Source organism: Anopheles coluzzii, chromosome 2 (genome assembly GCF_943734685.1).
Source record: "Anopheles coluzzii chromosome 2, AcolN3, whole genome shotgun sequence".
NCBI classification, from domain to species: Eukaryota; Metazoa; Arthropoda; class Insecta; order Diptera; family Culicidae; genus Anopheles; species Anopheles coluzzii.
The window spans coordinates 107731251-107749526 of NC_064670.1; the positions used below are offsets into that span (position 1 = coordinate 107731251).

General features: G+C 51.9%; 6 protein-coding genes across 7 annotated transcripts; 3 read left to right on the plus strand and 3 right to left on the minus strand.

The window, feature by feature from the left end:
• The first annotated feature begins 33 nt into the window (after positions 1-33).
• On the plus strand, positions 34-5656 carry LOC120953124 (structural maintenance of chromosomes protein 3). Of its 2 annotated transcripts, none has more exons than XM_040372820.2 (3): positions 34-272; positions 402-518; positions 592-5656. In XM_040372820.2, the coding sequence occupies exons 2-3, from the start codon at positions 504-506 to the stop codon at positions 4180-4182; spliced, it is 3606 nt and encodes a 1201-aa protein (XP_040228754.1). In that variant the 5' UTR covers positions 34-272; positions 402-503; the 3' UTR covers positions 4183-5656. The 2 variants fall into 2 exon arrangements, with proteins under 2 accessions (XP_040228754.1, XP_040228753.1); XM_040372819.2 differs by having other exon boundaries at positions 405-518.
• An 80-nt stretch (positions 5657-5736) lies between these two features.
• On the minus strand, positions 5737-6639 carry LOC120953127 (ribonuclease kappa). Its single transcript, XM_040372824.2, has 3 exons — positions 6415-6639; positions 6134-6253; positions 5737-6053 (listed from the first exon to the last, which is right to left on the minus strand). Exons 1-3 carry the CDS (start codon positions 6481-6483, stop codon positions 5955-5957), a joined length of 288 nt encoding a protein of 95 aa, XP_040228758.1. The 5' UTR covers positions 6484-6639; the 3' UTR covers positions 5737-5954.
• Positions 6640-8209: 1570 nt separating this feature from the next.
• LOC120950379 (UBX domain-containing protein 6) lies at positions 8210-10178 on the plus strand. Its single transcript, XM_040368364.2, has 2 exons — positions 8210-8325; positions 8494-10178. The coding sequence occupies exon 2, from the start codon at positions 8595-8597 to the stop codon at positions 9912-9914; it is 1320 nt and encodes a 439-aa protein (XP_040224298.2). The 5' UTR covers positions 8210-8325; positions 8494-8594; the 3' UTR covers positions 9915-10178.
• Positions 10179-11655: 1477 nt separating this feature from the next.
• Positions 11656-12900, minus strand: LOC120951457 (HMG box-containing protein 4). The gene is made up of 5 exons (XM_049605319.1): positions 12792-12900; positions 12570-12721; positions 12301-12498; positions 11977-12231; positions 11656-11909 (listed from the first exon to the last, which is right to left on the minus strand). Exons 1-5 carry the CDS (start codon positions 12811-12813, stop codon positions 11733-11735), a joined length of 804 nt encoding a protein of 267 aa, XP_049461276.1. The 5' UTR covers positions 12814-12900; the 3' UTR covers positions 11656-11732.
• A 98-nt stretch (positions 12901-12998) lies between these two features.
• On the plus strand, positions 12999-14679 carry LOC120951456 (uncharacterized). Its single transcript, XM_040370202.2, has 2 exons — positions 12999-13264; positions 13342-14679. Exon 2 carries the CDS (start codon positions 13365-13367, stop codon positions 14457-14459), a length of 1095 nt encoding a protein of 364 aa, XP_040226136.2. The 5' UTR covers positions 12999-13264; positions 13342-13364; the 3' UTR covers positions 14460-14679.
• Positions 14680-16038: 1359 nt separating this feature from the next.
• Positions 16039-18205, minus strand: LOC120950186 (ADP-dependent glucokinase). Its single transcript, XM_040368006.2, has 3 exons — positions 17749-18205; positions 17519-17683; positions 16039-17443 (listed from the first exon to the last, which is right to left on the minus strand). Exons 1-3 carry the CDS (start codon positions 18087-18089, stop codon positions 16453-16455), a joined length of 1497 nt encoding a protein of 498 aa, XP_040223940.2. The 5' UTR covers positions 18090-18205; the 3' UTR covers positions 16039-16452.
• Positions 18206-18276: the final 71 nt, after the last annotated feature.

An 18276-nucleotide genomic window follows, 5' to 3' on the forward strand; every position in this document is an offset into this window, starting at 1 on the left:
GTCAAACGAAAAAAAAAGTCGACCAACTCGAGAGGCAAGCGCGTCCGCCCGGAGAGATTTGTTTATAAAGTGGCGTCCCAAAAAGAAATTTCGTTTTTTTGTAGGAAAAATCACTTAAAATAGGTTGGGCTGCGCCTAGACGCGAGCACAACCGGTGGGCGTGATGGGGCAGTGAAAGGTACGGTGAAATATTTGTCCGGAAAGGTTGGAAATTGTGGTGCAATTTGGTAGCCTCTATCTGCCGGACTGGACGTGTAAAAGCTTGCACAAAGGTAAAGTGGTCGGGCGCTGGTTTTTGGAAGATTTTTCCATTTTCCTGCTGTTAAAATAAGCTAAAGATTGTTGTAAAAGTATGTTTTCATTAATTTAAAATAATTAATTTTGATTCTTTCCTTTGCCAGCAGAGCTACAAGCTAACCAAGTGGACGAGAAAGAAGAAGAAGAAGTACTCCGAATTGTGAACCCAATTTTCCAGGAAATAACCCAAACTCATCCAATCAACCATGCATATAAAACAGGTAAGAAAGTCGCAATAAAACTGTCTACAAATAATATAAATAAACATTTTGCCATCCCAACCACTGCTTGCAGGTTATCATCCAGGGCTTCAAAAGCTACCGGGAGCAAACGGTGGTGGAGCCGTTCGACAAACGCCACAACGTGGTGGTCGGCCGAAACGGTTCCGGCAAGAGCAACTTCTTCTACGCCATCCAGTTCGTGCTGAGCGACGAGTTTACGCATCTGCGGCCCGAGCAGCGGCAGGCGCTGCTGCACGAGGGAACGGGCCCGCGGGCCATGTCCGCGTACGTGGAAATCATCTTCGACAACTCGGACAACCGCGTCCCGATCGACAAGGAGGAAATCTACCTGCGGCGCGTGATCGGCGCGAAGAAGGACCAGTACTTCCTGAACAAAAAGGTCGTGCCCCGGTCGGAGGTGGTCAATCTGCTCGAGTCGGCCGGCTTCTCCAACTCCAACCCGTACTACATTGTGAAGCAGGGCAAGATCAACCAGATGGCGACCGCGCCGGACTCGCACCGGCTGAAGCTGCTGCGCGAGGTGGCCGGCACGCGCGTGTACGACGAGCGGAAGGAGGAGTCGATGAATCTGCTGCGCGAGAGCGAGGGCAAGCTGGAGAAGATTTCCGAGTATCTGCGCACGATCGAGGACCGGCTGAAGACGCTGGAGGAGGAGAAGGAGGAGCTGTCCGAGTATCAGAAGTGGGACAAGGCGCGCCGCACGCTCGAGTACGTGATCTACGAGACGGAGCTGAAGGAGACGCGCAAGCAGCTGGAGGAGCTGGACGGGCAGCGCAAATCGTCCGGCGACAAGCAGCTGTTGCTGACGCAGGAGATACAGAAGGCGCAGGACCGGCTGAAGAACGCGCAGAAGGCGCTGAAGGACGCGAAGAAGGACGTGGTGACGGCGAAGGACGAGAAGTCGGTGCTGGCGACGGAGCATCAGCAGCTGCTGCGCGAGAAGACGAAGCTGGATCTGACGATCTCCGACCTGTCGGATGAGGTGCAGGGCGACAACAAGTCGAAGGAGCGGGCGGAGCAGGAGCTGGAGCGGCTGAAGATCACGATCGCGGAGAAGGAGAAGGAGCTGGAGCAGGTGCGGCCCCGGTACGAGGCGATGCGCCGGAAGGAGGAGGAGTGTTCGCGCGAGCTCAATCTGAAGGAGCAGAAGCGCAAAGAGCTGTACGCGAAGCAGGGGCGCGGGTCACAGTTCTCGTCGAAGGAGGAGCGCGACAAGTGGATCCAGGGCGAGCTGAAGTCGCTGAACAAGCAGATCAAGGACAAAATTTCGCACCAGAACAAGCTGCAGGACGACCTGAAGAAGGACATTGCGAAGCAGGGCGAGCTGGAGAAGAAGATCCAGGAGCACACGGAATCGTTCGAGCAGCTGCGCGTCCAGATCGACGAGCACAATAAGAACTTTTACGAGCTGAAGAAGAAGAAGGACCACTACCAGAGTCTCCGGAACGATATCTGGAAGAAGGAGACGGCGGTGACGCAAACGCTGTCCGGGTACAAGGAGGAGCTGGCGCGGGCCGACCAGGCGCTTCGCTCGATGGCGGGCAAACCGATCCTGAATGGGCGCGATTCGGTGCGCAAGGTGCTGGAGAGCTTTCTGCAGCGAGGTCGTGAGTATGCGGATATTGCCAACGCGTACTATGGGCCGGTGATCGAGAACTTCAATTGCGACAAGTCGATCTACACCGCGGTGGAGGTGACGGCAGGCAATCGGCTGTTCCATCACATCGTCGAGTCGGACCGCGTCGGTACGCAGATACTGAAGGAGATGAACAAGCAGAAGCTGCCGGGCGAGGTGACGTTTATGCCGCTGAACCGGCTGCAGGTGAAGATCCACGACTATCCGGAGGATCCCGACTCGATACCGATGATTTCGAAGCTCAAGTACGAGGAGCAGTACGACAAGGCGCTGCGGTACATCTTCGGCAAGACGCTGATTTGTCGTAATTTGGAGCGGGCGACCGAGCTGGCCAAAAGCACCGGCCTGGACTGTGTCACGCTCGAGGGTGATCAGGTGTCGTCGAAGGGTTCGCTGACCGGCGGGTACTTTAACACGTCCCGCTCGCGACTGGAGATGCAGAAGAAGCGCTCCGAGTACAGCCAGCTGATACAGGAGCACGAGAAGGAGCTGGCCGACTTTCGGGCCGAGCTGAAGCAGACCGAGGCGAACATCAACTCGATCGTGTCGGAGATGCAAAAGACGGAAACGAAGCAGGGCAAATCGAAGGACGCGTTCGAGAAGATACAGGCCGACATCCGGCTGATGAAGGACGAGCTGTCGCGCATCGAGCGCTTCCGCAGCCCGAAGGAGCGGTCGCTGGCGCAGTGCAAGGCGAACCTGGAGGCGATGACGAGCACGAAGGAGGGGCTGGAGAACGAGCTGCACCAGGAGCTGATGTCGCAGCTGTCGGTGCAGGACCAGCACGAGGTGGACTCGCTGAACGACGAGATCCGGCGGCTGAACCAGGAGAACAAGGAAGCGTTCACGTCGCGCATGAGCCTGGAGGTGACGAAGAACAAGCTGGAGAATCTGCTCACGAACAATCTGTTCCGGCGCAAGGACGAGCTGGTGCAGGCGCTGCAGGAAATCTCGGTGGAGGACCGGAAGCGGCAGCTGACGAACTGCCGCAACGAGGTGGTCGCGACGGAGAAGCGCATCAAGAAGGTGCTGACCGACACGGAGGAGGTCGACCGGAAGCTGAGCGAAGCGCTCAAGCAGCAGAAAACGCTCCAGAAGGAGCTGGAATCGTGGATCCAGAAGGAGAAGGAAGCGCAGGAAAAGCTGGAAGAGGACGGCAAGCGGATGGAGAAGTGGGCGACGAAGGAGAACATGCTGCGCCAGAAGATCGACGAGTGCACGGAGAAGATCGCGGGGCTGGGCGCGCTGCCGAACGTGGACGCGAGCTACCAGAAGATGTCGCTCAAGTCGCTGTTCAAGGAGCTGGAGAAGGCGAACCAGCATCTGAAGAAGTACAACCACGTGAACAAGAAGGCGCTCGACCAGTTCCTGAGCTTTAGCGAGCAGAAGGAAAAGCTGTACAAGCGCAAGGCCGAGCTGGACGTGGGCAAGGACAAGATCTGCGAGCTGATGCAGCTGCTCGAGGCGCGCAAGGTGGAAGCGATCCAGTTCACCTTCCGGCAGGTGGCGGCCAACTTTTCCGAGGTGTTCAAGAAGCTGGTACCGCAGGGCAACGGGCATTTGATACTGCGCACCACAAACGATCAGGAGGGCAACGATATGGAGCGGGAGGTGGAAACGTCGGACGAGTTTACCGGCATTGGGATACGCGTGTCGTTCACGCAGGTCGATGCGGAGATGCGCGAGATGAACCAGCTGTCCGGGGGGCAGAAATCGTTGGTCGCGCTGGCGCTGATCTTCGCCATCCAGAAGTGCGATCCGGCACCGTTCTATCTGTTTGACGAGATCGACCAGGCGCTGGACGCGCAGCATCGCAGTGCCGTGGCGGACATGATACACGAGCAGAGCGATCGGGCTCAGTTCATTACGACCACGTTCCGGCCGGAGCTGATGGAGAAGGCGCACAAGTTTTACGGTGTGCGGTTCCGGAACAAGGTGAGTCACGTGGACTGCGTCACCAAGGAGGTGGCACGTGACTTTGTCGACGATGATACGACGCACGGTTAGGCGGGGGGAGCGGGGGAGGTGTATTCTCTCTCTCTTTGTAAGGCATTCGATTTATTTTTTAACACCTCTTTCTCGTACTGTGTCCTGTTGCAAGATTGTCCTTTTTTAATATTCCTTTTTTGATTTTTAAAAACTACATAATGGATTGAAATGATGCTCCCCAATGTCCATGTAACCCAATTTTTAAAACAGTGACACACCACGCAGGCACAGGAATCGAGGTCCATTTTTACCGTAGTTACTACTTAATCGAGCATAATCGTAGACGCTAAGTAGACGGACAGATCAAAACAGTGAAGAAAACATTATACATTATAAAATTCGGTAGCTGCTGGTTTGATGGGATTACATCAGTTAGAACTTAGTAATATGTGTATTTAAACGTCACGTCACATTACAGACTATTGTATTTTTTAGATGTCTTCTGGAGTAATAAAGCATTAAAATTACCAAGAAATCGATTGAAGATGCGTTTGTGAATTAATCGTTTGGATTGATGTCAAATAAACGCAAATAGAGACCTTTCCATCGTAATTGCCCCTATTCCCGATCATAGTCACTAAACCATGCGCGGCAAATAAGAAATTAAACGCCTCGAAGTATGCAATATCATTACAAATTTCTCCTTTTTGTTACAAAATTGCATAACTCCAGGGGTAACACTCAAATCGAACCGATAAATTGTTTAAAAAATGTGTTTTCTCTGCACAAAAGGCTATTCTGCTTCTTTTACTCTAAATTATTTATCAAGTATCTCTAAATGAAATAGGTAAGCCATAATTTTACGCTATTTTACATGAAAGATCAACAACCATAGGAGTAGTAGTTTCTTTCAATTAAGTAAAAAAGCGGTTGAACCTCCCAATTGGTTGGAGGAACCGTGTAAATGATGCCAATTTGAAGAAAAAAATACAAACAAACGAAAAGATACGGTTAAGGGTAAAACATTTCCAACGAAAAGTATATATTTCCTATTATTTATTACATCATTAATCAACCAAATTGCAGCGACATTTGTGTCAGTAATCCAACGTTCAATATAGGTAAGTGCTGTCGATCGTATGGACACCGTGTGGTTGAGGGGATTTCATGTTTCCAAAGATATTTACCGCTTCTTTGCACAAGCTTACTCCGAGCCGAGCTGTTTGCCCTCGGGGCAAGAGATGGAAGGGAAAACGGTTTCTTTGTCGTTCAGAGCTCATTAAAACGTGGGACCCATCGATGTTGGTTGGTCTCTTTTTGTTTGCTCTTACGGGGATCTTTCTCTCTGTCTCTCTGTATGGTCCAGTGGGGCAGGATGGTATGGATAGAACTGGACTGGACTATTTCCAACACTTTTGTTCACTAAATGGCTCTCGATCGGGCGCAATGTGGTGTGTAGTGTAAGTAGAGTTTAGAACACTGATAATGACGATTACAGGGAGAAACGAAACAGTTTTCGGAGGTTTGAAACGTGTCATGACGATGTTGGATGAACGATCGAACACGATAAACGGAATGTGTTGTGCAGACACGATTGTTACCAGGGACGAAGGGGACGAAATTATCAAGCCGTGGTGCTTTTGGGGTTCTCTTTGCGAACGGAAGCAAACACATATTTACATCGTAGGGTAAAAGCAAAGCTTTTTTGAGGGGGTAGTTGTGTAGAAGTAACAGCGGCCTTCACACTGAATTGTGGCCACCCAAAGGTGCGCCTGGTTTCACTTTGCCATGTGTGTGTGTATATGTTTTGGGGGGAAGATGATATTGCGGGGCTGGTGGTTTCGGTGGACTTAGGCGACCGTCGAGCGGCTGTTCGCGTGGAACTGCTGGACGGAGATGACCAGCGTTAGCACGTAGATGCAGGCAGCAATCCAGCAGTTGTATGCGTTCTGAAATAAACCAACAAAACAACACGGTCATTAGACAGCTCCAGCGGGATCTTCGCGTTGCACGTTTCCGGACTAATCACCTGACTGTACGCGACGTCAGCGGCCGCATAAAACTCCTGCGGCGTTGGATAGTGCTCCTCCAGCGGCAGATCTTCGATCAGCGCGACACTGTTGATGTAGTAGAACACTCCCATCAGCAGCTACAGGAGGGGGGAGAAGAAACACCGGAAAGGACATTCCAGGATGTATTGAATTATCGATTACTCATCAGCGCTCCCTCGGCTTCTCCCCTGGGGCACGGGATAAACAAACCAACCAGCGGCAGGGTCGCAGCCTCCCACCGAGGGGCAAGACAACTTACCAGCTGGATAATGCCCCAGACGGAGATAATCAACCCGCACAGGGAAAGTTTCGGTCCACAGATCGGCATTTTCGCGGCGTGTCAATACTGGGTACGGGAGAATGTGGTGCAAAAGAGCAAAATACGCCTGCCCGAAAAATTTCGTCGTTCACCCTCGAGCCACTGCAGAGTTGATCACAAGACTCTTTTTTTCTTCCCTTTGCTCAGCCGTCACTGGGTCATGTGACAGCTCGCCTACAGGGAGAGAGAGCTGTCATTTGGGCTGGGGTGAATGAAGGAGCGTATACACGGCTGCAGGCCAAAAACCGGTTTTCGCGAGCTCGCCAACGCTCCAAGTCGGTGCGTTTTTTCCTCGCTGGCAATGCTTTTTGGAAGTCGTTGTGACGGTTTTTGACGTTTCGCGCGAGCGTTTTTGAGGTCTCTAGATGACCGTCGAAAAGCTCGCGCTGATGTGCGATTGTGTTGGTGGGTAAAATTAAATGGCAAACAAATAAATACCCTCCACTACCTCCTCCCCTCATTGACCACCTTACGGGGCTCTACATTTCATGTGTGTGCCATATTAGCCGTCTCACTTGCTCACTTCCGCTATTGCATTAGCTGATTCGGTGGTGGCTTTTTATATACAGTCTTCATTTGCGGGTGATCTTGACGCTGAGGGAATCGGGGAAAGCCGGTATTGAACTTTTAACGGTGCTTTTATTTATGTACGGTCTTGCCCCGACACTCGAGTTACGCGAATTCGAGTAATGCGAAATTTTATTTTTGACAGTTCAGTTGTCAAATCAGTACAATTTTCTCCATCAATTGTCAATTGCATTTTTTAAAAGCTTTAAAACACTAAAAGAAATAACTCATTTTCAACATCAATTGCATTAAATAAGTAAAATTCGCGTAAATTGTCATGAACACAATAAAGAGCATACGTACAACGGTGGAGAAAGCGTTCAAAGTGAAATGGGGGAGGAGCAAGGTGTAATAAATGACAAGGTTAAGTTGTTTAGAGCAAAATGACATTTCTCGACTTGACACATCTCTTCCGGGGGCTCCGGTATAAAAATCGGGGAGGGCTGGTGCGGGGTAATGAAATTTGTATGCAGAGAGTGACAGATGTCCCCCACAATGTCGCCCAGCAAAAGCGATAAAAATCAACCTTCTAAATACATTATCCTTGGGGAGGAGGGGGCACATAAGCTCACTTTGAAATGAGCACTGTCGGCAAGTAAAGGACGGCTAGAGAAAATGAGCGAGGTGCAGCAATATTCGAACGTCAAAAACCCTCGCCATGTTGTACGGGTGCTAAATCGACAACTGACAGCAAAACAACGAAAACGTAAATATCGAACAGTGCCGATTTTTGCAAAAACCTGATCATCGTTATCCCAGAAGGGGGGAAAGCCGTGTTTTTTTTTTACCGTGTCACACACATTCCTCTACTGCGCCACACGCACCTCCGCGGTTCAATGTTTTTCGATGCACTTACGTCGCTGAACATTACCCAGGTGCTGTCGGACTATCTGCTCATTGTGAGCAACTCCGTGCGCAGGCAGTTCACGCCAGCAGCATCGTCGTCGTCCTTGTCAGGTGCGGCGGCTCCACCATCATCACCACCATCCCCACCGCCAGCAGCAGCAGCTGTCCCCGGGTACGAAGCGGGAGGTGAAAGTGTTGCTGACGGTGCGGGCGGCCCGTACGAGCTGAATCTGCTGACCGCGGGCTGGTGCTTCCTGTGCGAAACGCTGCAGCTGGCCAGGGTCGCGCTCGGCGGCGGTGCCCGGTGGCTCGATTTTACCGATTTCCAGCTGTTTTTGCTGCAGATTTTCGCGTCCCTGCTGCTGTCGCTGCTGGTGCTGATCGCGCTATCCTGGCGAAAGTACGGCAACCGCATAACGAACCGCTTCATTCGCCCGAGTAAGTATCGATCGGTTGATGAGTCATCGTAAAAATGCGTTGTTTTTTTGTTTTGTTTCATCCGTTTTTTTTTCTCTGGTGATTGTTGTTATCAGCGTGATAAGGAAAAGTACGGCATAGTTTCATAAAAAATAACACTTTAACGGTTCCCGTTTCCCATTCCCGCAGGCACTGCTAAGGAGATCGAAGAGCTGAAGCTTTCCGTGGCCCGGCTGAACCTGCCGAAGGAGCACACGCCGCGGATCTAAAAAAGCCAAATCCCACGCAAGATGGCCCCGAGCAAGATAAAGAACTTTTTCCTGCGCAAGAAAGCGGAAGCGAAGCTGAAGCTCGGTGTTGCCGGCCCGGGCCGGAAGCTCAACTCCGACGCACCACCACCACCATCCTCGAAAGCAAGCTCCTCGAAGCAGAAGGACGCGTACGTACCGCCGAAGCGCAACGAACTGTCGGCGGAAGCGAAAGCGGCCGCCAATGCCGCGCTGGCCCGCTTCGAGGGGAAGGACAAGAAAGAGTTCAACACGTCGCTAGCGGCAATCCGGGCGCAGGTGCGCAAAGAGCTCGAGGCGGAAAAGAAAGCCAAAGAGGGGGGCGGTCCCACCGAGCAGGAAGGGTCCGCGGAGGACGGCACCGCCCAGGAGGCACGCAAAGATTACGCGGTGCAGGGCGTGTTCTTCCGCTGCCCAATGATCGGGGACGAGATTCTCCCGTACAAGGAGTGGAAGGGCAGAATAAAGGAGTTTCTGTACGAGCAGCTGGCGGCCGACCGGGGCCTCACCGCCTGTCTCATCATCTACAACTGCAATCCCAAAGACAGGGCGGAGGTGTGCATCGAAACGCTGTCGAAATGCATCGAAAACATCATCAACAACCCGACGGAGGAGAAGTACAAGAAGATCCGCATGACGAACCGGATGTTCTGCGACAAGATCAAGGTGTGCGAGGGTTCGCTCGACTTTCTGCACGCGGCCGGCTTCGCCGAGATCGAGCTGGATGGGGAGCCGCACCTGATCTGGTCGGAGGACAACATCGACCCAGAGTGTTCGCTGGAGGTGCTGCTGGAGGCGCTGAAAGCGGCCGAACCGATACCGGTCGAGCTGGACCGCAATCTGCAGGTGCTGCTGCCGTCGCAGGTGAAGCGCAGCAACTTGCCGCCGGATTTTTTCCGCATCTCGCCGGAAGAGATCAAGCGCGAGCAGCAGCTGCGCACGGAGGCGCTCGAGCAGGCGCAAATCCTTAAAACGAAAGCGATGCGCGAAAAGGAGGAGCTGCGCACGATCAATCGGTACAAGTTTTCGCTGATCCGCGTGCGGTTCCCGAACGGGGTGTACCTGCAGGGGACGTTCAACGTGTACGAGAAGTTTGGCCAAGTGTGCGAGTTTGTGCAGTCGTGCCTGATGCACGAGTCGGCCGATTTTGCGCTCGTCTCGCCCGGCGGGCTGAAGTACGACGATCCGGACGATCTGGACCGGTCGCTGTACGATCTGCGGCTGGTGCCGACGGTGGTGTTTAACTTTTGCTACGAAAATGAGTCGAAGAGCTTGACCGATTTCCTGAAGGAGGAGCTGATGCTACTGATTCAATCGTTTTAAAACCCGTTCCAGGGCGACGGGGGCAGCTCAATCGCGATGGCATCTGTCCTCCTACTCCTACTGCGTGTTGCACCATGTTAAATTATATTATTTTTATTATTAACCTTATTAGCACTGCTTGGAATACGGGCGGAGCGCCGCAATGTTTCCGCGCACGAAGCAGAAGTGTGTTTGTGTAAAGAAAACCCCTTGGCAAGGTGTGAATATTTGTGATCCGTGAGGTATAATTGCGAAATAAACTACCAAGTACTGAGTAGAACCGAGTGTGTATGTGTGCATGTGTTTGGATCTCTGTTCGATGATGATCGATGATGAGTGTCGAAATCTGCTTAAATTTTAAAACTCCAAAGATAGACATCCTTCAAATTAAATTACGATATTTAACTAAATGACGGTTACGTCCAACAAAGAATTGCTTCTAGTTTAGGCCTTTTATCTATGAGAAGGATGCTAATCTTCGGCAAATATCCAAAGTTATGAGGATCACTCTTAATTGTATCTTCACTGGATGGCATATACTTAATTGGAAGAATTTAGACTTAAAAATTGCCGAATTGGAGTCGTTCGGAGTCGCCCGGAGTCGTTCGGAGTCGTAGTCGTCCAGAGTCATCCGGAGTCGTCCGGAGTCGTTTGAAGTCGGAGTCATCCAGAGTCATCCAGAGTCGTCCGGAGTCGTCCAGAGTCGTGCAGAGTCGTCCGGATTCGTCCGGAGTCTTTTGGAGTCGGAGCCGTCTGGAGTCGTTCGAAGTAGGACTCGTCCAGAGTCGTGCGGAGGTGTCCAGAGTCGTCCGGAGTCGTTTGAAGTCGGAGTCCTCCGGAGTCATCCGTTGATCCGGAGTCATTTGGAGTCTGAGTCGTCTAGAGTCGTTTGGATTCGGAGTCGTCCAGAGTCGTCCAAAGTCATCCGGAGTCGTTTGAAGTCGGAGTCAACCGGAGTCATCCAGAGTCGTCCGGAGCCGTGCAGAGTCGTTCAGAGTCGTTCAAAGTCGTCCAGAGTCGTTCAGAGTCGTCCAGAGTCGTCCAGAGTCGTCCGGAGTCATCCGGAGTCGTTTGGAGTGGGAGTCGTCTAGGGTCGTTCGAAGTCGGAGTCGTCCAGAGTCGTCCAGAGTTGTCCGGAGTCGTCTAGAATCGTTCAAAGTCGGAGTCGCCCAGAGTCGTCCAGAGTCGTTCGGAGAAGGACTCGTCCAGAAACGTCCAAAGTCGTCCGGAGTCGGAGTCATCCGGAGTCGTCCGGAGTCGTCCGGAGTCGTCCAGAGTCGACCAGAGTCGTTCAGAGTCGTCCAGAGTCATCCGGAGTCGTTTGGAGTCGTTTGGAACGGGAGTCGTCCGGAGTCGGCCGGAGTTCAACGTAGTCGGAATCGTCCATAGTCGATCGGAGACGACCGGAATCAGTCGGATTGGAATTCGGAGTGATTGGAATCAGTCGGAGTCAACGGGAGCCGTCCGGTACAATGAGCTTGTGACTAGGCATTTCATTTCGTTGTGTTTTTTGTCTTTTAATTTGTTCGTGAACTTCGTATACAGGCCATTGTTTCGAAGGTCGACCTGGCCCGACTCCGGATGACTCCGTCTCCAATCAATTTCGGACGACGCCTAATGACTCCGGACGACTCCGAATAATGCTGGGAGGACCTACCTTCCTAAATCGGTTCCGAAATTATCAGAGTCGGATTGGAGTCGACTCAGGATTTTTGCCAACTTTACCCATCACTACTCCTTCGTAATCACTTTCAGACCTTCGTAACTGTAATGATTTATGTACAATGTAGGACAATAACTTAATAGTATAGATATGCGTCGCCCTTTCCGTTTCCCCCACTACAATCCGGGCATTACGTAGGCAATGTTATCCAGCGTGTTCCTAAACAGCTCCCGCAGATGGTCCGAGTTCCGCTCCATGCCGGGTATTTGCAGTGTCAGACACATCAGTGGGCCAAGTGAGCAGATTAAACTGTCCAACAGAACGGATAAGCTGCCGGAAACGGTAATTTGTCCCTGCAAGTAAAATGGCGAAGGTTAATTCACCTCTTAACTAATGGAATGGCTAGGACAACGAACTCACTTCATGCTCTTTTAGTCGTTCTCCAATAATCGTTAGGCTGTCTCCCAGCAGGCTGAGATGCGCAGCCACATCCGTGGGCATGCATCCGGCCGGTTTAGTCGGAACCGTTTTATCCTTCCTTGTCTTGCTCTGTGAGAATGAGTTCGTTTTGGTGCGTTTGGTCGGTTTCCTGCGCTTCGCTGCCGAGCTTCTGCCACCTGCTTTAGGGCTCTTGTTGCTTTGGCGTCTACTTTTATCGGCCCTTTTCTTCGTCGGCTGCAATTGGAATTGTATCCATTGTGGATTTATGAATGTTGGGCATATTTTCTCTCACTCTCTCCTTACCCGTTTCTTCGAGCCAGCATCAATCACCAGCTCACCCTCGCTCCGATCACCATCGTTCAGCCCAGTGTACACTTCCTCAATGTCCATTGCGTCCTCATCGCTGCTGTACGTTTCGCTTCCGCTCGATCCGTTCGAATGCGAGTCCTCGTGCTCGTCCGATTCCGTGTGCCCATCCTCATGTGGGGAAAGCAAATCATCCTACCAAGTAAAAAGGACAAACCGAAGGTCAAAGAGGACAAATTGACTCCATTGTGAATCAAGTGCCGCACCTGCGAGGAGGACAGCTTGGCCGATTGCCGATGCGACACGGGCAGCTTCTTCTGCTTCGCTTCAATATCATCCGGCGACTGGAAGTCCATCAGTTTGGAGGGTTTCTTGCAGACGCGACCACTCCGGGACACGCCCGTCACCTCCTGGTCGTCTGCGAAAAGGAAGAAATACATTATTACTTTACAAAAAAGCACAAGAAAACCATCTTTCAACAGCCTTACTGTGCGTTTTATTGCTCTCCATCGTGGCGATTTCTCCTTGCAATTGCAACCGAAAGAATGTTCCTTTTCGCTTTGTTATTGTTTACATCTGTTTGACGTGAATGTCGGAATGTCAAAACGGAGCGAGCGCGCGCCGTCAGTGTGAAAGTGGCACGTACACACGCCTGCACGCACACACTCTCACCCCGCTGCCAACGGAAAATTTCTCGCGCAATTCGAGCGGGAAAATGCACCTTCTTTTTTGTTGTTTCACGGCATCACACACCCCGAGGAGTGACAGCGAAAGCGTTCTTTCATGTGAATTGTGTTCGTCTCTCTGTGCGTTTTGTTTTGTTGGCTTCGTTTTGCCTTGTAATCCGTTTTGTGCTGTTTTGTAATGCTTGGTGTCGTTTTTCCCTTGTGTGTATTTTGTTCGTTTGCCGTAAAAAGGTTTTTAAATACTGAAAAGTGTATTTGTTGCTGAAACTCGAAGAGTAAGTGCTGGGTGACATCATCGACCTCTCTCCGCGGAGGCTTGTTTTCATTGGTTTGGCGTTTGTTTGTTTTTCAGGGCACCAGAAGAGGCCCTCCCCGATGGCTCAACAGGGTACACCGCGAACCCGGGCACCGTTGGGCGAGCTGCCGATAGGGACGGGACACGCTACCGTATCCGTTACCTCCCCCACGCCGACACAAACGGCAGCCACGCCGCAGCGGAGCGTGCTCGGACCGCGGCCCATCCACAGCCCGAGCGCGAACATTCCGGACAGCATCCTGACGCCCACACTCTCGCCGGAGGAGATGGTCATCCGGCAGCGGGGAAGGCGCCGCCGGACCGTCATCTGGTCACCGGATCACGCCGATCGTGCCATGTTTCCTTCGCCCATGAAAACGCCTACGAAAAACGTCTCCACGATGATGCTGCGCAGTTCGCCCCGGAAGCGCTCGCTGATGCAGGAATTCTCCGACGTGCCCCCTTCGACGAGTGGCAGCGGATACTCATCACCCTCCAAAAGAGTGCCCCAAAGCTCGTCACGCATGTGGATGGGCGATTTTCTTCCCAGCACCAGTACGAAAAAGGTCCGGCTGGAAGAGACCGCCATGAACCGGGTGAACGAGGACATCCCGCTGGACATCATACTGAAGGGTTACAGCCGGGAACAGTTGATTGGCATCATCGGTTCGATGGTGGCAAAGAATGGGCAGCTAGAGGGTGCGGTACGGCGCGAATTACCACTGCCGGATATTACCCCGCTGGATGCGGAGCTCGGTCGCATCCGGAAGAACATCTTCGCCTGCGTGCCGAACCAGAAGTTTTTCAGCCGAACCGATGGGCATGGGTTTTTGCGGGCCGCTACCCATCTGGCCACGTTCAAGCAGACGGTCCACGGTCAGGCGCAGAATCTGTACGCATCGCGGCACTGGGACGCGCTGCTGGATTACGTGCTGATGGCGTGGACGCACGTGCGCGAAACGCCGGTGTACGATAATGCGAAACACAACGCTACCCGGCGGTACTGCTTTAAGCTGCTGGCCCACCATGCGACCAGTGCGCTGAAGCACGGCGCAGTGGGGCTGGGTACGGAGCGGATCGCCCGGTTCCAGCAGAAGCTGCCCTGCATGGTGGCGGACTGGGAGGAAATTGGTGAATGCAGCAAGTGCATTGATTACATCATGAAAGGATCTTAATTGTGCTGATTGTGCTATTAGTTGCGTTTTTTCCCTCCTATTACGTTTGGTTGATTTGAGGGATCCATTTTTTTTTTAAATTGATTAGGATATTTTGCGCTTGAGGGAGCAACAACGAGCGGCGCATATCGGTTTAGCGTATTGTTTAGTTTCATTGTAGTAATGCGTTGTGTGCGAATTGTGTCGTTAAATAAAGCTACAGCAACATTGATAAAACTCACTGGTGGACTTTCGTTTCGCTGATTCGATTTTGTACCAGTATTTATTCCTTTGTTATGGGATTTGGTCCTAATTTTAGGGAATAGAAAGCTGGAATATACACTAACAACATCATTAACATCATTGTTAGAATGACTATGACCAGCGTCACTTGCCAGATGAGGGTGGATTGACCTCTCTCAGAGCTTTAGTTATCACCAGAGGTCTGCGCTAGGAGGACGGGCTTGCCTGTCTCCTATTCAACTTGGCGCTAGACAGGGCCATCCGCGACTCGAGGGTAGAAACTACGGGAACCATCTTCTATAAGTCTACCAGGATCCTGACATACGCTGATACTATAGACATCATTAGTCTGGAGCTCTCCTATGTAGCAGAAGCCTACCAATAGATAGAGCACGCGGCAGAGAGCCTCGGATTGCAGATCTACGTAGAATCTACGTAGGCGTAACGTACACTAGTAGGCGGAACGCACTGTTGAAGCCATCCCACAATTCACTTGTCTTGGGTCAAAGGTTAGCAACGACAATAGTGTTACAGTTCAAACGGAGAGCAACTAAAGCCTGAACAGCCTGAAAAATCAGTTTACCTCAAAGAATCTGTCGCGACGGACGAAGCTGGGACTATATAGCACCTATACAGTAACGGTACTCACATAAGCCTCTGAGACATGGATACTGTTAAAATCTGACGAAACCCTCTTAGCCGCGTTCGAGAGGTAGATGCTCAGAAGGATTCTTGGCCCCGTATGTGTTGAAGGACAATGGAAGAGCTGTTATAACTAGTGATAGAAAAATGAAGATTTCGTCGGAATCGATTACGGCTAGCTCCGAAGTTTTCTGGAATCAATTAGTAGGTCCGGTTAGTAGGTCCGGAATCAGTTTCCGGAATTGGCTCCAAAATTGTTTCCGGAATCGGAATCGGCTTCGAAATCGGCTCTGGAACCGGTTCCAGAATCGACTCCGGAATCGGAATCGGCTCCGGAATTGATTTCGAACACGGAATCGGAATCGGGTAGGTTCGATTCCGAGCTCCCATCACTAGTTATAACGACGAGCTATACGAGATGTACGGCGACCTCTCTGCCGTGCAGCGTATCAAGCTCGCCAGGCTAGGGTGGGCTCACCATGTAGTACGCATGTAAAAGGATGACCCAGCCCGTAAAGTCTTTTTAGGCCGCCCACAAGGACAGAGGAAGCGTGGTAGGCCTAAACTGAGGTGGCAACATGGCGTGGAGGCGTCCGCCATTAAGGCCGGGATAATGGACTGGCAGACGAAGGCGCGAAACCGTGAGCTCTTTCGGACACTCCTGAGGCAGGCCAAGACCGCAAAGCGCAAAGTAATATGTTGGAGTACTGTTGGATGTTTTCAGAAGGATGTGGTCTAAACTGATTGTTTAGATTGAATCAAGTTTATTAAACCCTGCGTAAAATGCTTACAGAGAAAACGCGCAACGTAGGATCGTAAACCAGGAACCGGTTCTAACATACGTATGGCAGCACGGGGTTAGCTATCAAAATATGGAATGTTGTAAGGTTACAATTTTAAAATGTACAATCAAATTGGCTAACAAGAAGTTCAATACAATAAGAAAATGCAATTGTAAAAAGGTGAGCTAGCATTAAACAGGAATAAAATAGAGCTTTTGAGCTGAGCAAATGGGGGGTAACAACTGCTAAGGGCAACTACCCGTTCCGCTTTCCACTCTGTGCAGTCTCATGCGTTGACTATTCTTAATCTCGTTCTCTTTCGTTGCATTGCGTGTTAACAGGGGGCCCTATATCTGCAGCACCAGTCCCGCCCCGGAAATGTTATCACCCGCACCGACCGTTTGCTTCGCATTTTTGCATATCAAAACCGGTGCAACGCATAGCTCCACCGCAATCGTGCGCCCGGCCTCGGGTAGCTCGAGCGCTTCCTCCCAGCACGAAACCGGATCGCGATTGTTAAAGTGTATCCGCTTAGCGCCCGGACTGGCCGACACGGCAAAGCTTCCGTCCATCTGCAGATACGCAGCGTCCGGATTGACGATCGTGGTGGCGCACACGTGCCGGTGCGCCGTGAGCGAAGCCTTCGCGGCGGCATTCTTCGTGTACTGCCACCGGCTATCCTTCGCCACGATGAACGCTTGGTACGCGAGCGTGTGCAGATGTATGCGGGAAAGGGGCCGCCGGGTCGCACCATCACCCGTGCCGGATTGCTTTCGGTAGAAGTCTTCGTTGAGCTTGCGAAAAACGGCCCGCGCTTGGTCGAGCGAGTGCGCGACGCGTGGATTACAGTCCGCCACCAGGCTGATGCGGCCCGTTTCGAGCACTTGCTGCAGATTGTCCAGCTCCTGCTCGTTCATGCCGATCGAGTCGCTGTACGGGAGGACGGTGCGTAGGAGCAGTTGCAGCAGCTCCAGCTCCACGAAGCTGGCCATTTCGAAGTGTATGAGCGTTGCGGTGCGCGATTGTGCCTGCATCTGTGTGCGAACCCGCTCGAGCAGCTTCTCGCGCACTCCCACCGGGTACAGGTAGTTGTCCATCATCTGCAGCCCGCTCACGACGAACAGGTGTGGCTCGAAGCCGGCCAGCGCGCTGTCGAATTCTTCCAGCGAGCTCAGGTACGGGTTGTGGTGGTCGTTGTGTAGAATGTAACGGTTGGCTCGGGGTGACACGAGATCGCCCCAGCTGTCGCCCGTGTTGTACTCCAGTATCAGATGGATATCGTCGTCCTCGAAAAGGCTGCCGGTGAGCTGCACCTCGGGCCGTAAGTGTGTCTTGAGCCTGTGCAAAGTAAGCAATTGGAAGACGGTTAGCAAATACGGATTAAAATTTTATTATTTCATCCATCCTACTTACTTGGCGGACATCTTTGCGCCCAAGAGAACGTTAGCGCCTTCGATTGCCATGCGTGTCCCGATGACAGGAGCGTTGCCGCCCAGCGCCCAGTGATGCTGGACGGTGTTCGATTTCTTCGCTCGCTGTACTAGCCCCATAAACATTTCTCTGTTGGCGGTAAATCTCCTGAAACCGAACAAAGCAAACCATGAGCATTTCCCCCTAAAAAAGGCCCTTCCAGTGATACTCACTCGGCCGCTGCACCACGCTGAAAGTAGTAGGCAAAGTTGAGCAGAAACTCTTCCTCGTTCGTGATATCGTCAAACGTGTACTCGCTCGCATTGAGCGTCTGTCCAATGGTGTCACTGTACTCGAGGAAATCCGTAGCCCGCACGTGCAGATCACTGCAGGACCCGTACCCGATGGCCACCCGTGGACCTTGGACCGGGTATTCCACCTCCAGGTCGCGCAAATGCTGCAGTATCACGGTCAACCGTACCAGCTCGTTCGAGGTAAGGTACGCTTGAAACACGATTGCAAACAGTGCGGTAAACGCACCGAGCATCGTGGCGGTACTGAGCAGCGAGAACATGCTGTTGTTTTGCTTGCCACTGTGCCAATAAAAAGGAAAAACACACACTTTAAAGCATTACTTTCAGAGACAAGGCGACCGGTTTCGATCGATGTAGGGGCCGTTTTGTTGACGTTGGCTGCCGGTTGTTTGTTGATGGTGTTTTCTTTTTCTTCCCCGAAATGTCAACCAGAGCCCGAACGTAACG

What these genes read in the sequence shown, in the direction of transcription:
- LOC120950186 (XM_040368006.2), bottom strand. Translation starts at nt 18,089, where the DNA reads ATGTTCTCGCTGCTCAGTACCGCCACGATGCTCGGTGCGTTTACCGCA. An exon ending in CAGCGTGGTGCAGCGGCCGA is followed by an intron (nt 17,684 to 17,748) that starts GTGAGTATCACT and finishes GTTCGGTTTCAG; the next exon opens with GAGATTTACCGCCAACAGAG. An exon ending in GGCGCAAAGATGTCCGCCAA is followed by an intron (nt 17,444 to 17,518) that starts GTAAGTAGGATG and finishes TACTTTGCACAG; the next exon opens with GCTCAAGACACACTTACGGC.
- LOC120953127 (XM_040372824.2), bottom strand. Translation starts at nt 6,483, where the DNA reads ATGCCGATCTGTGGACCGAAACTTTCCCTGTGCGGGTTGATTATCTCC. An exon ending in TCTGGGGCATTATCCAGCTG is followed by an intron (nt 6,254 to 6,414) that starts GTAAGTTGTCTT and finishes CCCCTCCTGTAG; the next exon opens with CTGCTGATGGGAGTGTTCTA. An exon ending in CTGACGTCGCGTACAGTCAG is followed by an intron (nt 6,054 to 6,133) that starts GTGATTAGTCCG and finishes GGTTTATTTCAG; the next exon opens with AACGCATACAACTGCTGGAT.
- LOC120951456 (XM_040370202.2), top strand. Translation starts at nt 13,365, where the DNA reads ATGGCTCAACAGGGTACACCGCGAACCCGGGCACCGTTGGGCGAGCTG.
- LOC120950379 (XM_040368364.2), top strand. Translation starts at nt 8,595, where the DNA reads ATGGCCCCGAGCAAGATAAAGAACTTTTTCCTGCGCAAGAAAGCGGAA.
- LOC120951457 (XM_049605319.1), bottom strand. Translation starts at nt 12,813, where the DNA reads ATGGAGAGCAATAAAACGCACA. An exon ending in ATGCTGGCTCGAAGAAACGG is followed by an intron (nt 12,232 to 12,300) that starts GTAAGGAGAGAG and finishes TTCCAATTGCAG; the next exon opens with CCGACGAAGAAAAGGGCCGA. An exon ending in AACGACTAAAAGAGCATGAA is followed by an intron (nt 11,910 to 11,976) that starts GTGAGTTCGTTG and finishes TTTTACTTGCAG; the next exon opens with GGACAAATTACCGTTTCCGG.